Raw genomic sequence first — 18,738 nt, forward strand, 5'->3', positions numbered from 1 at the left:
TGGTGGCTTGGAGAGGATTTGATGTATTGAATGTGTCTTGAAGTGGAGTCTTTTGCTCTTGTATTGAATGCAATGTTCAGAACACTTGGATTAATATGAATGAGGTGGTTGGGGGTATTTATAGCCCCGAACCACTTTCATAGCCGTTGGTGGAGGCTGCTGGCGATGGGAGCACCGGACAGTCCGGTGCGCCACCGGATAGCCACTGTGCACTGTCCGGTGCGCGCCACGTTAGCGCAACCGTTAGGGTTCGGAGCTGGTCGACCGTTGGAGCCTTTGTCGTCTGTCGCACCGGACAGACCAGTGCCCTCTGACTTTGCTGCTCTGACTTCTGACGTGGTACTGTTGCTCACTGTAGCTTTTGCAGAGTCGACCGTTGGCGCAAGGAGCCGTTGCTCCGCTGGCTCACCGGACAGTCCGGTGGCACACCAGACAGTCCGGTGAATTATAGCGGAGCGCGCCCTAGAATTCCCGAGAGTGGCTGGTTCGCAGTTGTACGGTCCTGGTGCACCGGACACTGTCTAGTGGCACACCGGACAGTCCGGTGCGCCATCGTTCAGCACACTCAAGGTTTTGCTCCAAATTTTGATTGATTCCCTAACTTGATTTCTTTATTGGTTTATGTTGAACCTTATGCATCTGTAATACATGAATTCTAGACAAACTTGTTAGTCCATGTGTTTGTGTTGGTCGTCAACCACCAAAATTAATAATAGGAAATGATTAACCCTATTTCTCTTTCAAGAAGCCTTAACCATTACACTAGATGCCTTTTCGCAATGTGAGGAAAATATAGAGGAAGAAAAACAATAATGTTCTTAGACTATCTCCAGTAGGGTGTGTAAAATAGAAAATGCGGAACTGTTTATGATATTGTTTGACACTGTTGCAGAGAGAAGTTTGAAATAGGGAATGAGATAGGGGATCTACTAAAGATAGTCTTAGGCTCTCTCCAACATTCCCCTATCAAATCACTCATTCATATTTAAATAAATCTCCCTATTTCTCTTCTCCAAACATTTCCCCTTTTACTCCACCTTATACCAACTATAGTACATAAAATACATATTTTAACTCTACTTAAAAATTTCTAAGAATTTAGACTACCTGCATCGCATCACTCTCCCCTTAAATTGTAGCGCGTGTACGTTCTAGCAGCCGAAGCGCTGCACACTGTAGTGCTACAGTAAAGGGAGTACATTAAGCGTGATGGAGCAAGGCCCCTTCTCTTGATTTATGTGTGTGTCCGTATTTAGCAATCAAATAAAAAGGTAATAAATGATGAATATGTATAGAAAATAATATTTTATGAAATTAGTGGGTTATATAGGAGAATATAGAGAGAATCGGTGTGGAAGATAAAAAAAAATAGGAGATGAAATGTTGGTGATATGACAAAAAAAAAATGATACACGGTAAAAATTTAGGTGGAAGGCGTGGGGATAGTTTCATAGGTCGTACACCAAACTCGAAGTGAGGGGGAGGTCTAGTTCAACGCCATATAAAGAGGAAAAAGGAAGCTCACGGGAGAAAGGGGAGATGAAGGGGGAAACATACACCGAATAAAGGGAGGGTGACTGTGAACCTTGGAGGTCGCCCCAACAGCGATCTCCAGGCCCAGCCCACCCGATTTTTCTCAAATCCCACCGCTTGTTCCAATCCAACGGACCAGATCGCTCCAACTAACCCCCACACACAAACCCTAGTCAGCTCCACCTATATAGCCTCTTCCCCTTTCGCCGCGCCTCCATTCGCACCACCGCCGCGCCGCCCAAACCCTAGCCGCCGCCGCCGCCGCCGCCGCCATGGTCGCCGTCAACCGCCCCCTCGTCTCCGTGAAGGCCCTAGAGGGCGACATGGTAACCGACGCCCCCGGCATCGCCTTACCGCCCGTCTTCGGGGCGCCGATCCGCCCCGACGTGGTCAGGTTCACCCACAAGCTGCTGTCCTGCAACAAGCGCCAGCCCTACGCAGTCTCCCGCCGCGCCGGCCACCAGACGTCGGCCGAGTCCTGGGGTACCGGCCGCGCCGTGTCTCGTATCCCCCGCGTCCCCGGCGGCGGCACCCACCGCGCCGGCCAGGGAGCGTTCGGCAACATGTGCCGCGGCGGGCGCATGTTCGCGCCCACCAAGATCTGGCGCAAGTGGCACCGCCGCGTCAACATCAACCTCCGCCGCGTCGCCGTCGCCTCCGCGCTCGCCGCCACCGCCGTCCCGGCCCTCGTCCAGGCGCGCGGCCACCGCATCGAGTCTGTCCCCGAGATGCCCCTTGTCATTTCCGACTCCGCGGAGTCCATTGAGAAGACCTCCCAGGCGCTCAAGATCCTCAAGCAGATCGGCGCCCACGCCGACGCCGAGAAGGCCAAGGACTCCGTCGGCATCCGCCCCGGCAAGGGTAAGATGCGCAACCGTCGCTACATCAACCGCAAGGGCCCGCTCATCGTCTACGGCACCGAGGGCTCCAAGGTCGTCAAGGCCTTCCGCAACCTTCCCGGTGTGGATGTTGCCAACGTCGAGCGCCTCAACCTACTAGACCTTGCCCCCGGTGGCCACCTTGGGCGCTTTGTGATCTGGACCCAGAGCGCGTTCAATAAGCTCGAGGAGGTGTATGGGAGCTATGACGCCCCGTCGCAGAAGAAGAAGGGCTTCGTGCTGCCGAGGCCTAAGATGTCCAACGCTGACCTGGGCAGGATCATCAACTCTGACGAGGTGCAGTCTGTGGTGAAGCCACTCAACAAGGAAGTGAAGCGCAGGGAGAAGAGGAAGAACCCACTCAAGAACATGGCTGCTGTGCTCAAACTCAACCCCTACCTCGGCACTGCCCGGAAGATGGCCACCCTTGCTGAGGCTGCTCGTGTGAAGGCCAGGAAGGCGAAGCTCGACTCCAAGAGGACCAAGCTTACCCCGGTATGACCATTTCCTGATCAATTTCAATTCTGTCGCGAGTACTGGATATGGTTACTTAGATAGGATCTGTTTAGTTCTGTAGTTTTGTGATATTTATTACATTTCCTGACTAGTTCCAAAGCGCACCGCACATGGATTAGTCCATCTGATATGATCTTGCAGTAGTGGTTCAAGAGGTGATCTAGTTTGCATTAGTTTGATGTGTACCTATAATTACTCTTTATTTTGCGTTGCACAATTGATTTATAATTTACTAGCTTAGTGTTTTTGTTGTCCTTGTCAAAGTTTTGTTAGACATACTATGTCCCTCTAGTTGGCTGGAGAAATGCTAGTAATATGATTGTCGATATTTTGATCCCTGGATCCTAACCAACTAGTGAATTAGTACTGCGTGTCCTGTTCTAGATGGGTGACGCAAGAAGACACAAGGTTTATCCTGGTTCGGTCAATAGAAGGCCTTACTTCCAATAGAGGGGGATCAGACTTATATTATCTTGCACCTAAGTGCTTGTAGTAGGGGTATAAGCTAGTCGAGAGAGGAAGTGGATCCCAAGTCTCTGAAGATGATTGAGGCAAGTGCCAATATCGGTTGTGGAGGGCGAAAATCTATGAAGTGTTGTTCTCCTCCTGTCCACCTGGAAGCCCTAGACTCCTTTTATAGCTTCAAGGAGGGATCCTAGGAGCACCAAGGTTTGTCGTAATGTGGAGAGGAGGCGAGCCCTAGCCCCTATAGCAGTATGGCCACCAGGAGCACCAAGGTTTGTCGGGGGCTCGGACGCGTGCCCGAGCCCATCTTGTGGATGTGTTGTCCGAGCCATAGTTGTTGAAACACCCATAAATATGGTGAAAAACATATTGTAATTCGTCCCATATGGCCTAAAGCAGACTTGACACATTTCTGTAGTCGTTCCATTGCCAGCTGTCTCTGCGGAGAGGTTGGTGGCGTCGAGCGTCCTTTTGTCGTTGTTATCTAGGTCGAGGCCATGCTTGGGTGAGATGGAGGGTCCCTCTCGAGGCTATGGCCGGACTTGTGTTGGGGCATTCAATCGTGTAGGGAGTGGTTAGAACAGTTGACAGAGTGGCCTCCAGCGGGGTACGCGGGGAGTTGGTGGCTGTTGGCAAGGCTATTGGCCGAGGCCTAGCTCAGGTGGAGTCTTCTCCCGAGGCTGAAGCTGCTCTTTGGGCGAAGCGTAGTTTTCTCTCGAGGGTGAGGCTGTGCCCAGATGTGTGCGTGCCCCATCCAAAGTTGTTCGAGAACAGTGACCAGAGTGGGGGAGCAGTGTCCGGTATTCACGGGCGTGCATCATCGAAGTTGGTGAAATTACATGGGACCGTGGTCCCATCGTCCTTTGTTGACCACAATGTCACATGGGCAGATATTCGTATCGTGTGCATTTACTGCACCCGTCTTCATGGGTCCTGAGATCTTTAGCATCTTTGGCTGAGGCTGGGCTTGAGGTCGTCCTCCGTCCGAGATGAGCTCGGGCGAGACGGAAATTACTTTTCCGTGAAGGGGGCCCTCAGGCGAATCAAGGATTTTTCAAGGGTGCAGCCTTCGCTAGAGGATGGGCTGGGGCGAGGCGTAGTTTTGAGGGACCGTTGAATGGGCAACAATGCTGGTTTCCTACTTGGAAATATTTTGTGACCGCTCAAGGTTTTGAGTGATGTTTAAATGTGTTCATTCTAAGCATGGGGGTTGTTTCTGCTGAACATATTAGTCTGGTACCTCTTGTTGCCTGCTGAGTTTTTGCATTGGATTAATGACATTTGGACATTCAATCAATGTGATTGGGATTAATATTTATCATTTCTACTGCGGATTATTACCCCCTCCCTAAATAACCGTTGTTCTCGCTTCCTGAAAGCCAAACATACTCAACTTTTACAAAATATATACAAGAAAATAGTAATAGTTATTATTCACAATTAGTATAATTAGTTTTGTAATAAATGATGCCAATATTTTCTAGAAACATAATCAAACTTGAAAGAAAGTTTGATCAACATGCTTCCCATGGATAGAGGGAGTACATGAATGCTATATGATGGTTTAAATTTTTCTCCAAATTTCGTGAAATGGCCCACATCCTAGTGCCATCTGGCCATTTTGCTTGACTGTATAGTTCTATATTTATGTATGGATCAGTCTTGTTCAGAATTCAAGATTATTTGTTTCAGTCAGCACTTATTCAGACTATACTGGTCCTAGTCACTGTTGATTCATGAAGCTGTATCATTTGTTTTGTTGATAACCTTGTACTGAACACTAGATGCTTGCTGGTTTGTTGTAGGAGACTGCCAAGGTTAAGGCTGCTGGCAAGGCATGGTACAAGACCATGGTCTCGGACAGCGACTACACCGAGTTTGAGAACTTCTCAAAGTGGCTCGGCGTGACTCAGTGAGCGGCAAGGGTAGTTAAGTTTTGAGTAGCTCAGCTTATGTTGAGAGGAAAGAGGATCCATCAAATCTGTTTTATCCTGCATCATCATAACAAGTTGCTACAAGTCTTGCATGTTCGTGTTGTTTGTGCATTTCCGCGAGAACATAGTATTTTTATATTCGAACCAGTTGTCTGAACTGTGCTTGGATTTGTGCACTGATGCTTGGCTCAACCTTTCTGTATCACGAATGAGCTGGTCCTTGCTGAAAATGGTTTACAGAAAAAGAAAACAGGAATACTCGTTACAAGAAAAGATGAAATTAGAAAGATTTAGATGGCAGAGGGGGATTGGAGGGCTAAAATCCTTCCCATCCGGTATCTTCGCATCAAAAGCCCTGAAGCTCGGTTGCCATGCGCCAGCACAGCTAGGCCAGTAAACCGTGTCCAGATCCTGCAGTTCTTCGCATCATTTAGAGGTATCTCTTAAATAGTTGAAAAATACAGGATTCAGGAAATTATCTTTTGATCTCAAGAATGCCTTAAAGGTTCAAGCATTTCAAAACAGCATGGTTCACTGTGTCCATGACGTGGAAGAAAGAAAATTAGAGAAGAAATGTGTCGCTCACTAGTAGACCATTGAAAATGGATTGCTCACCGACACTGTGTCCATGACGTGGATGAAAGAAAATTAGAGAAGAAATGTGTCGCTCACTAGTAGACCATTGAAAATGGATTGCTCACCGACTTTAAGGATGAGTTTGGTTGAAGAGTCAACTAGAATAAAGCATCTTCATTCTAGATTTTTAGAATAGACCTGTTCTATTCTGTGTTTGGCTATTAGAACAGAGCCGCTCTATTTTTTGTTTGATTAAAGAGTAGAATAGAGTGGAGCTACTCTATTCTTTGTTTGGCTAGAGAGTCACGTGAGTATAGAGAGGAGGAGAGCGCTCGCATCCGATCGTTTTTGTGGAGTGTGATCATTTAACTATTTATGATAAATTTCTATATCGAGACTCATTAGGAGCCATTTCGCTCTTATTTTGTTGGAAACCAAAGATCTAAATAATAGTAACGGTGCCATGTCATTCTTCTTTAATGTTCAATCAAACACATTCTAAGGCTCTTAGTGAGACAAAAGGTGAATCAAATATTCAATGCACAACTTTACTGTTACGAAACATGAACATGTGATCAAACCCATCCGATGGGTTACTGCTCAAGGGTCGCACCCCTTAGGGAAGTAGCTCTGCAGTCTGTATATAATCAATGTTCCATTGCAATAAAGACTTACAACTGTCATTCTGTCTCTTGCATTTGTCTTTCTCTACTCTCTTTACCACTGAACACCGAGTATACTTAACACGTTATCAGTCACTTGCTCTCTACCGAGCGAAAAAAGGCCACCATGCGACTACTGCTGGTGAGATAAGATAAACAAGAAACAGGATGGAAAAATGAAGAACTGTCGTCGTCGTCAGGTGACAGTACAGCGCTTCCTGTACGGATAATGGCGCATGCACCGGCGGATGATCATCCAGAGAAAAGTAGGAGAGGCTTGAGCGTCCTGAAGCCATAGGTACGAAGATGCCTATGTAGGAGGCGCTTGTAGCATCAGTTCTCCATTTTATCTTTATCTCTGCATCCGTCGTTTGTTCATTTTCTTCGTCGCACTGCCCACGATGTCCTGATCGATGCGTTTACAAGACGCCTGTGCTCGCGCCTGGCTGGAGCGCCCGCGCGCTGGGATGCTCGCGTTGATGTCGCACGCCCACGCACCGGGATCGCACCAACGCTGTTGGGACGCGTGCCGAGCCGTGCCCTCGACAGGTCCGCGCGCCCACGCTGCAGGAGCCGGAGCAGCGCCGTTGGGGCCGCTTCGTCCGCGCCGTGGCTGTCAGAGGCCGCCGGAGGGGCCATGCTCGCGCCCCGCCCAAGCCATGCCCAGGCCGCTGCACCCGCGCTGGAGCTGCCGCCGGAGTAGGCCGCGAGCCCGCGCGCACCGCGCTGAGGCCGTCGGCCGCCGTGTCGCGTCCGCGCCGCCGGAGGAGGCCGTGAGCCTGCGCGCCAGGGCCGCCTGCCGGAGGAGGCCGTGAGCCTGCGCGCCTGGCCGGGCCGCGCACCGGAGTGCGCCCGAGCACCTAGGCCGCCTGCTCGTGCGCGCCGCCGAGGGGCCGCGCCCACGCGTGTCGCCGGGGCCAAGCCCGCGAGCCGCTGGGGGCCACGCCCGCGTGCGCCGCCGGGGACGGGGCCGTGGCCGGCGTGCCCGCTCCGCCGCGGCTGCGCCGCCGCCCACGCGAGCTGTGCCTCGCGCCGTCGGGCCGGAACTGCCACGCAGGCGCTAGTCAGGCCGCCACGGCCGTGCACCGGAGTGCGCCCACACGCCTAGGCCGCCTGCTCGCGCGCGCCGCCAGAGAGCCCCTGCGCGCCTAGGCCGCCTGCACGAGTGCACCAGGGCTTCTGCCCGCGCCACCGCGGGGCCTGCAGCAGGGCCACCGCGCCGCCCAGGGAGGCCGCGGCCAGGCACCGTCGGGGGGCCGCCGGCTGGGGCCGTGCGCGTGAAGAAGCCGGGGCCGGCTCCAAGGCCGCCGCCGGCTGAATGTGAGGATCGCCTAACCGCCAGACTCCTTTTTGTGGGCCAAATGGACTGTTTTGGACAGCATGGCCCATTTCCATAGTTTGGACCCACGATTTAACATTTTCAACATTATATATATATATATATATATATATATATATATATATATATATATATATATATATATATATATATATATATATATATATAATTTCAGTCAGCAGAACTTTGTATATATACAAATTAATGACTATCATTATCTATGCGTCTAAATTTAAATATTTACACTACTGATATTATATGTAACTGTACATATTTGTCCATTTTTATTATGGAAATTACAAACTTGTTAGTGAATTATATTTTCTATTTACATTTATAATTCAGAATTTTTCGACTTGCTTTTGTTTTTGCATTCTTTTATGTTTGCATGGAAAATATAGCACATTAATAAGTCGAAACTCACTGGTCCTCATGCAAAATGATATTGCATTTTTGAAAAGCATAGGGTGATGGAGTCCTAAGCACTGGCTGCGCTAAATTCTTTATAGAGTTTAGTAGCCCAGAGACCGTGCTTTAGGCCGCATTTAAAATGCCTATCACTATGAGGTCTACATCTTTCGAGATGATTACGTATACGTGCTATCCAAAAAGATCACGGACCACGCAGGCGTCGTGGGCTATGGAGCCAGGCTGGACGCTGCAGTCATGTTGACTGCTAAAAGAATTCTTTTAATTAAGTTCTACTTAATTAAACGATGAATTCTTGCAAAATATGACACATATCTTGAACTTGGGATATTTCAACACATGATGGAGATCTAGACTTTGGCTGCAATAAGTTCTTTGAATTTATTTGCCCTGAGACCAAGCTTTTAGACAGCAAAATGTTATTTGCCCATCAGTAAGAGGTCTACATCATATGATCATGATGATTACCTATGTGTTCTCCTAAGTAGATATGTTGGAGATGTGATGTTGGTTATTCACCTTTATGGTGATTACCATTTTATTTTTGAATTTTTGGTCAAGCACAGGGTAGTGGAGTCCTAAGCATTGGCTGCGGTATGTTCCTTGAATATATCAGCCCAGAGACCATGCTTTCAGGCAGCAAATGTTTTGCCCACTACTGAGAGATCTACTCCATTGTTTCATGACATGGAGATTATCTACGTTGTGTCCACCAATTTTTCAAAAATCTATTGGTACACTTTATGTGATACCATAATTTCTCCAACATATGAATATATGATATATTTTGTAGCAAGATAAAATGGTTAAGCCATTTGAAGGATAATAATTTAATAGAGTTTGATGAACTCGCCTAATGGGCTTAATTATCCTTAATGTTCTTTGGATATGATCATTTCATTTTTGCATGATATGGGAATTCACCTCTCATTTTGGAGGAAATGAGATGCTCGCTTTCTCTTACCGTTCTGATGAAAAGAACTTATGTGCTTTTGCGACTTGATGTGCAAGCACAAAATGAATAGCAAAGTAAATCATAAGACATGTGGACTTATGACTAAAACTTTGTATTCATATATTTTGCTTGAAAGCAAATATATAAGCACATTAAGAAGGGAAGGACAATGAGTATGACAAACTCTTTTGTCATTACACTATACGTGATATAGTGTTGTATGCTGAAAGTTGCCTAGAGGGGAGTGAATAGGCAAGTTAAAACTTTTTCAACAAAAACTAGAAGCAAACTGGGTAAAACTGAATTGATCTCGAAATTTATGCAGTTAACTTTAGAAATGAGATGTTCTAGTTGATCCACAGGGTTTAAAGTAGTAGATCTGAGAAGGGCACTTCTCAAAATCCACACACCAAAATATATATAAACAAATCTTCCACGTAATGGTGAGAGAACGAAGAACACGAATAAGCACAATGAACAAGAATACAAGAGACACAAGATTTATCCCGAGGTTCGGTCACACCACCAAGGTGCCCTACTTTCTCGTTGAGGCGCCCACAAAGAGTCGAGTCTCTTTCAACCCTAATCCTCCCTTTGCCGACCACAAAGGTCAAGCCCACACAATATTCTTTGCTCAAACGAGCGGGTAATACAAACTTTCTTGTGGTCTTCCACAAGATTTGGAGACTCACAAGCGACACCTAGTCGTCTAGGAGCTAGAAGCTCTAAGAGTAATGAATCCACAAAGAACTCGATGTAGTACCAAAGCTCGAATGAAGAAGAGCAAGAAGGATTTAGAGATGAAGCACCAAAATCGCAGCTCTTCAATCTCAAAGATTTCTCTCCAAAGATTTGAAATGGGAGAGGCAAGAGGTGTGTGAGAGAGAGTGGGAGGTGTTTCTTAGGTTAGAAATGGAGTTTTGTGCGTGCTCTCCTGTGGGGAAGAGTGTGGGAGGTGTATATAAAGGTGCCCCCAAAAGCTGGTGGCCGTTGGGGAAATTTGACTGAAATTCGGTTGAACCGGATTCCACCAGTCGGTTTTCGGTTCACTGGCGGACTCAGTCGGAGACTGGACCGGACTCAAATTTGGTTGAACCGGATTCAAAATTCGATTCAACCGGTTTCAAATTCGGTTGAACCAGATTCAAAATTCGGTTCAACCGGTTTCCAATTCGATTGAACCAGATTCAAAATTCGGTTCAACCAGTTTTCCAAAAATCTGCACATGACTTTTTCTGACAGGACTGACTGGCAGACTGGCAGTGACAGAGGGGAACAGTGCAGAAACCGGTTGAACCGGTTTTAGGTCCGGTTGAACCGATTTTTGAACTGTTGCACAAATTTTGAGAAAACCGAAGTGAAACCAGGGTAAAATGGAAGTTTTAGATGAAGGATTTTGAGCTTTAGTACCAACACCAACCTTCTTTATGGATCCCCTTGATAGTACGACGATTCCTATACTCAAGTTAAATAAAATATAATTAAGTAAACTCCTTGAGTCACTGGTGTCTCAAGTGTGATTTCTCCATGGTGTTGCTTCATAAGGATCACAAACATCTTTGTCTCACCTTTTGAAGCAAACACAAATCGAGCCTGTGACTTGTGCCATTTCACCATATATGAGTTCAAATCATGGCTTCAAGTCACCTTACTGATGCATCAACATGTTGTAACTCTTTATAACTGATTAGTTCATCGACTTAGTGCAAGTACTCTCTTCTTCACCTTAGCCATGGTACCTCGGTCTACAAGCCGTCGCTTGGCCTTCACCTTCGCTTAGTTCCTCGAAGCCCTTTCCTTGCTATCTTCACCCTATCAAGCCATTCTTGAGTCACATCCTATTGAGCATCCATTGAGAGAATCATTTGTTCAATATTGTGAACCTTGCTTGAATGTCATCTAGATATAACTGCTAAGATCAATCAAGCTCTAGTTTGATTCTCATATATTCATATATGGACTAATAGTAATATGGTCAAGCCAATTCACGATTCCTCATATCTTATTCACTTTGCCTTGACCAATCCTCTTAATCACTTCAACCTCTATTATGATCATATTTATGCATAGTGATTTCTTAGGACTTGTCCATATATTCAAACCAATATAGAGACCATATTATATCCATTTGCATTGTCTCACTGGTTATTTGACCTTGTGTTGAACCTTGTTCACTGATCATTACACACTATTCAAGTATGTTCATCATACTGAATTTCCTGTTCAACACTTAGCAAACTTGTTAGACCTTTAAATGTGTTGTTATCCAAATCACCAAAACTCACAAAAGGGATGAATGCACTTTCAATCTCCCCCTTTTTGGTGATTGATGACAACACATTTAAAGCTTACATAAGATTTGATAAATAAAATTTTGAATCCTATGATATAGTTTCTTCCCCCTAAATATATGCATTTCAGAAAATACCAATTTTGTACTCAAATGCCAAAACCACATATTTGGGTCAAAGAGTGAAGACAACTTATATCATACTATTCATAGGGTGCTTTGTGTCATAAATAAACGTGATGCTCATGACATATTATGCACTCATCAATTTCCTTCATCTTATGTTTTACTTATGATTCAACCCCCTTTTGTCAATTATTTCTCCCCCTTTTCAAAAGTCTTCTTACACTTAGTTACATAAGACTAAAGGTAAGCTTTAATGCACAATTTCTCCCCCTTTGTCATAAATCTCCAAAAAAAGATATAAAGAATATAAAGGGTAGAAATTATGATTAATCAAGATTTGAACACACTATCATAAAAAGGGTCCTTATATGGCACAAAGGTAATGGAGAAGTGTCATAAGTGATGTACCTTTGTGTTTTACCTTTTCAAAGGGGTGTTCCACACTTGTGTTGTATTTAGAGTTCATTTTGCAATCTCTTGTCGGCATAATTGTGACATAGGTCCAAGATATCAAATGAATATTGTCATACTAATTGAAAGATAAATCTTGATACCTGGAGTCTAGATGTCACCTAGCATTTTCTTATCATAACAAGAGGCGGCATGAAAATTGCACAAGTATGAATTATACAACTAGTGATCATGTACGAAAAATATCAATTGAAAACCACCAATTGATACAATTTGATAGATAATCATATCACTAATTGCATATTACACTAAGTTCTCCTCAAGTTTTAGTGCACACATATATATGAATTCAATTGATACCTGTTGAGAGTACTTATTTGCAACTTAAAGTACCATTGGCATAAAAGGAGTATCAATTGAACATAATCATGCAACATAAGAAACATGTGCACTATTTAATCAATTAAGTTCTAGACAAGAGAATCTATAATCTATGCTACTTCAGATATTTGTAATCCAAAAAGATGTGATACATATTTACCAATTTTAGATGACGTTGGAGTAGCATGTACAAGAGAAACTCATTCTCTTATGAAATGTATAGAAGATACATTTATTGGAGCAAAGAATCTTTGATACCCATCAAAATTTGCAGTGGAAGCGATTGTCTTTGCTTGAAGATTCCTTTCTAATTTGAGACTACACACATAACAGACTTGAAAATGAAGTTAGTCTCAAAGATTCAAATTATAGAATGCTCCCCCTAAATGTGTGCATACAAGTGATGAATACTTGTTTGGCTTATGCACTTAGACTTGTGAGGCCAGGAGATTAAGTTCTACAATTTGAACCTTGGTACAAATAAAGTATGAAAATATGAAATTGCACCAATTTAAGGAATTACTCATAATCAAACGGTATACTAATAGACATGATATGCAATATTTTAAGCCAAGATTCAAGTGCAACCTTATGATGTGACTTAAGATATTGCATATACATGCATACACTAACTTGTAAGAGCCTAGATACATAAATGTAATACAATAGTTCATGGAGTGACACACCTTTGTTCCATGCCATATGGTCTTCATTATAATCATGAATTTCTATCTTAGCTTTTGATAGGCTTGACATTTCAAAGAGAAACTTATCCTCTTTAAACGATCAAGAGAAACTCATTCTCTTCAAAGAACTATACAAATTCACTAAAAGAAAATGTTAGTCTTTAAGGACACAAGATATAGAATGAGCTCCCCCTAAATGTATGCATCAAGTACTTGAATTACTTGTAACATGCACTTGATTCAATTAAGATTCTTAGAGGAGTTCATCATATATCTTGGTAAAGGCATAATATATTTGAAACAATTGAATTTATGCTAGAGAACACATATCATTCCCCAATAGAACTAATCCATGGGGTGACATGTGGTAAATATTTGATCATTTCCTTGGAACCACTCATCCTCATTTGATGTTATCCAAGGTGTGAGACTACAAAACATGAACTTGAAGAAATCATTAGCCTCACAAGATATAGGCTAAACTCTTCCTCAATTTGTGCATGCAAGAGTACACAAAGTACACTTATGCACATTAACAATACGAGGTTAAAGGAGATGTTTGCACTATATCTTGGTTTAACATAACATGCTTTACATAGATGATGAAAATTAAACCAATTAAAAGTTTAAGAACTAAAAGTATATCAATTGAAATCTTGAAGGGTAAAACATGCTAATATGAACCTCAACCTCATAATGAAGGATATCATATAAATATGTCACTACATCTTTATTATTTGGTTGACAAAAAAATATATAACTCCCTTCTTGATTCACTGTGATCTCTTTTCTCTTTGTGATTTCATCCAACCAAGTGATCTTGAACTTCATTCATTTTTTGTAGATTTTGAATCCATCTTGAAAGCTCTTGGAAGGACCTCGTTGTAACACTTAGAAAAGAGAGCATTAAAAACACAAGGGATGGTTTCACAAATGATGATCCTTATATGTGGATGGCAAATGAATCATCATTATTGAAACCCAAAAGGATAGACTAAATTCCTTTAAATTAGTGCACACATATAGTTGATGTCAAAGTTATATGCACTATTGAACATTTTATATTGCAAGGAATTTAACCTATACTATGGTACATCCCGCTAAGGATAGAATACTAAAACAACTGAAGGAGAGGAAGTTTTCATACCTTGGCCTCTTATCAACTTCTTCTTACTTTAGTTGAATAGTATCCTTTAAGCTTGTGATTTATCCAATTTAAAACAAGCACCATCTCTTAACATAGATTTTCTATGGATAAACTCAACACAAGAGATGACATTAGTAGCCAAGCACTAGTTTCTTATTTAGCAACCCTTTATATGTGGAAGACAAGCGTGTTGCTAAAATAGAGAAACATCATAATATGGACTAAATTTCCTTGAACCCTCATGCACAATATATTTTGAATGACATGGATAATATGCATGGTTATTCAATGAAGTCTAAAGGGATGACTTAATCCATATTATGGTGAGTGTCAAATATGGAAGAATAAAATCCAAATTAACTAGATAGAAAATACGTCACATAATTTTGGATTGTTGACCATATGATAATATTCACTAATCTTCCAATTGGACCTTTATTTCATAATCAACAACCGATGTGTATCCTCAAGTGCTTCTTCTTCCTTAGTGGCTACACAAGTCACAAAAGAGATAAGATTTGAAAATAATATGCACTTGAGATTCAGTTGTTACCACCCTTGCTACTATCTCCAAATATGATTTATACATCCATTATCAAGCACCCAACTTGATCCATAGAAGGAGTTATCCTGCAAAACAAGTTTAAGCTTCATATTTTGGTACCCAAATTGAATCGGGTCCTTTGAGATTAGTAGTAAGAGCCTTGAGTACCCATACAATCCTTATTGTGGCCTTTCTCTTTGTGTAGGCATCCACATATACTTGATAACCATCTTACTATGGTTCCAAGTTAATATGTAAACTCATAGATAAGAGTTAGAGTTAAGAATATGAGCCTTTTCTCCTTTTGTTGTATGATTTTCTTTCGATTTGCTCTTCAAGCAACCTATCTTGATCCTTTTCTTGATACATCATTATTTGAAGGTCGTCTTCTTGAAGATGTACCTAGCTTGACCTTGGGTGCACCTAGCTTATCAAGGTTAGTCGCACAAGCATTCAATCATATCTTAACAAATGAGGACAAGTTATGCATGAAATTTACAACTTAGTGATCCAATTTAGTGTGAAGCATATGGATACCGATTGAAGTAGATTTCTAAGATATCAAAATATGGGTTTCCAAAAATTTAGAGAGTATGGATCACTAATTGTACCTTTTACAGTTTAAAAATCATATCCATGTTAGTGCATATGTATGTGATGAATATCAACAAAAAGATTCTTATGCACTTTTAGAATTAACGATAAGGGAATTTTAAACTGCATCAAAAGTAGCTATTTAGAAAACAAAGATTACAATCCATATGAATGAGATACAAATTTACCATTTTGGATTGTCTTAGTATAACTTACTCAAGTGAAACTTATTCTCTATGACACAAGATATATAATGTTCTCCCACTAGATATGTGCATCAAGTATTTGAATGACTTGCCACATGCACTTTCAATTTAGTTAAGAGTCTCATGAGGAGTATATTACATATCATGGTCAAGGCATGACAAATTTGCAATGAATTAACTTATGCCTAAGAATACTTACCACCATATAGAATGTACCATTTGTTATACCAATTTGACAGATCTTACTATCTGTGGTGGTGTCACCTTAGTATTCTTCTTTTCATCATTTGTGGAGACTTCCTTCTTTGTTATCTCTTTTCCTTTTAAAACTAGTCGATAAAACACTTTGAAAAGAGGTATTAGTAGTACAAGGAAGTATTTAATGAATGATGATATCTATATATGAATGGCAAACAAATCATCATTTATGAGGCATAAAGGCATAAATTAAATTCCTTTTAAGTTAATGCACATGGAGCAGTGAGTTCACAATATGCACTAATTTACAAATTTAAGCCAAAAGAAATTTAACCTTCATATTGACATTCCTTTCCATAGAATATATTATTACCAACTGAAAGAATGCCACTTGGAAGGAACTACTATTGATCAACTACCAATTGAAGCAATTTGTTCCATACCTTTGCCTTGAGCATTCCTAATCTTTCTTTTAGGTGAAGATTAACCTTTAAATCTTGTGATTTTACCAATTGAAAGAGCACAATCTCTACTTATGAATTTCCATTAAATATCTTAAAAGAGATTGTATTAGTAACACAAGCAATAGTTTCCTATTTAGCAACCTCTAGTATATGAATGACAAGAAGGTTACTAAAACAAGGAAACCTCATGATATGAACTAAATTACCCTTACAAGCATCATGCATAACATCAATTGTAAAAAAATGAAAGTAGCATGATTATTTAATTAAGTTTACATGGCAAGTTTAATTCATAGCATGGTGAGTGATTAATGGAGAAGACTCAAAACCAATTTAAACAAGAATGAATACATCACATAGTATTGGTTCGATCTTCTTTGAATGTTGAATGGCACACTCCATTTGGGAAACACATTCTCATGTTGTGAGACTACATAAACACTTAGATAGAAACATTAGTCTCACAACTCTAGTCATATAGAGAATTCCCCATTTGGTAAGTGCTATAAGAATTTGAATTTCTTACTTAGCACTCTATTCATTTAAGAACATGGGATAATACTCTTTATGTCTAGGTCATGGCAATAATATGATGATTAACTTGAAATATGCCATAATATACATACAACCAATTTAAAGCATGTAGATTGTCACAATATAAAAATATGAACTTGCAATCTACCATATAATTAGATCCTTTCCAAAGCAAGGTAAAATCTTTTAAGTTCATTCTCAAGTGCTTCATTTTTCCTATGTGGATACAAAAGACACAAAGGAATATACCAATTAAAAGCAATGTGCACTTAAGAATTAATTGTTACCATCCTTTGGATATCACTTGGTTGTAGGCCTTTTGCTTGATTCCCACAAAGGTTAATCCTTATTCCCTACAACAGAAGTTCTTGCTAGAGATGAATATGAAGTTAGTGATATAACAACTCAATTCATCTTTGGGTCAATCTTAAAGGATAGATAATGTAAGATTGATAGCTTGAGATAAGAATTGAGTTGAACCGCTCAAGCACCCCAAAGCTTCATATCATCTCTGGGTACCTGTAAAACTTAATAAGTACACTTTGGTACCCATCTCATGATAGGTCCATCAAGGTTAGCCAATAAGGACTTAGGCACCCAAATAGCCTTGGTCCTAGAATGTAGTGAACTCATCACCTTTCTAGCACAAGAGTCAAATTTGGGTCTCCTAAGCATATTTGAATGTGTTGACAAGTTAGGTGTAACGCCCCGAATTTTGCAGTTGAATTTTTTCTTTTCTTTACTCGCCAAAATTCGGGCGTTACCATTTCTTTTTCTTTTTTTCCCTCGTTAGACCTTGACCTTTTCCAAAGTTTTAGCGGGATTCGGTTTGGAATTCCCGTGTAATGAAAAACCCTAAATACTTTATGTTGTTTGATGCACCATGCCGAACCTTGCATTTCTTTTGATTGCTTTGAAAGTGCAAATGCATTCATGTAGAAAGATCGGATTTCGAAAATGAGGAGAAGATCTTTTCTTTCTTTTTCTCTCTCTTTCTCTCTCCTCTTTTTCTCTCTCTCCCGCGCCGTGGGCCGACCCCGGCCGGCCCAGCCGCCCCTGGCGCCCCCTCTTGGGCCTTGGCAGGCCCAGCCCCCCCCATCCCCCCTTTTTTTCCCCAAACCCTCTCCCTCTCCCTCTCATTTTCCCTCTCTCTCCCTAGCGCCGCCCCTACCCCCTGCCCAACCGCCGCCCTGCCCTAGCGCTCGGCCGCCGCTCCCCGCCGTCGGCCGCCCCCGCCGGTGAGCCCTCTCTCCCTCCTCCCTCCCTCTCCCCTCCCCCTCCTCTCTCCTCGACAGCCCGGCCGCCCGGCCGCGCCGTGGCCGCTGGCCGCCCTGGCCGCGCCCCCAGCCGGCCGCTGCCGCGCCGCCCTGGCCCCCGGCCAGCCCCAGCCGGCCCCGGCCCGCCCCTTGGCCAACCCCGGCCGCCCCCCGGCCCGCGCCCCGGCCGCGCGCCTGGCCTCGCGCCTGGCCGACTCGGCCGCCTGCCAGCCCGACCCCCCCCCCCCCCCCCCGCGCGCCCGCCTGGCCGGCCGGTTCAACCGGGCCAGCTCGGCCGCCCCGGCCCCCAGCTCGGCCGCCCAGCCTAGGGCCGGTTCAACCGCCCCCCTCTGTTTTTTTATATTTTTTTATTTTATTTTATTTTATTTACTTTCTGTGATCATAGCCATTTTATTTTAGGTAGGCTAATCATTGTTCATGTTATTGAAATAGGAAGTTTAATTTAAAATTCCGTTACGCTAATTGATTCATGTGATTAACTGTTTATCTCGTTCAATGTTGATCAACTTAAAATGATTAGGTTTCCATTAGTGTATATGTAACAGAATTCTTTTGTTAAGAACCAATTGTAATTGATCGTTAGTGCATAAGAT

At 42.9% G+C, this 18,738-nt stretch overlaps 1 protein-coding gene across 1 annotated transcript; it reads left to right on the top strand.

Annotated features, from left to right (window-relative positions):
- The first annotated feature begins 1,777 nt into the window (after window positions 1-1,777).
- Window positions 1,778-5,516, top strand: LOC100382075 (60S ribosomal protein L4-like). The gene is made up of 2 exons (NM_001174838.1): window positions 1,778-2,906; window positions 5,198-5,516. The coding sequence occupies exons 1-2, from the start codon at window positions 1,806-1,808 to the stop codon at window positions 5,306-5,308; spliced, it is 1,212 nt and encodes a 403-aa protein (NP_001168309.1). The 5' UTR covers window positions 1,778-1,805; the 3' UTR covers window positions 5,309-5,516.
- The last annotated feature ends 13,222 nt before the right edge of the window (window positions 5,517-18,738 follow it).

This window comes from Zea mays, chromosome 7 (genome assembly GCF_902167145.1).
Source record: "Zea mays cultivar B73 chromosome 7, Zm-B73-REFERENCE-NAM-5.0, whole genome shotgun sequence".
In the NCBI taxonomy this organism is placed as follows: domain Eukaryota; kingdom Viridiplantae; phylum Streptophyta; class Magnoliopsida; order Poales; family Poaceae; genus Zea; species Zea mays.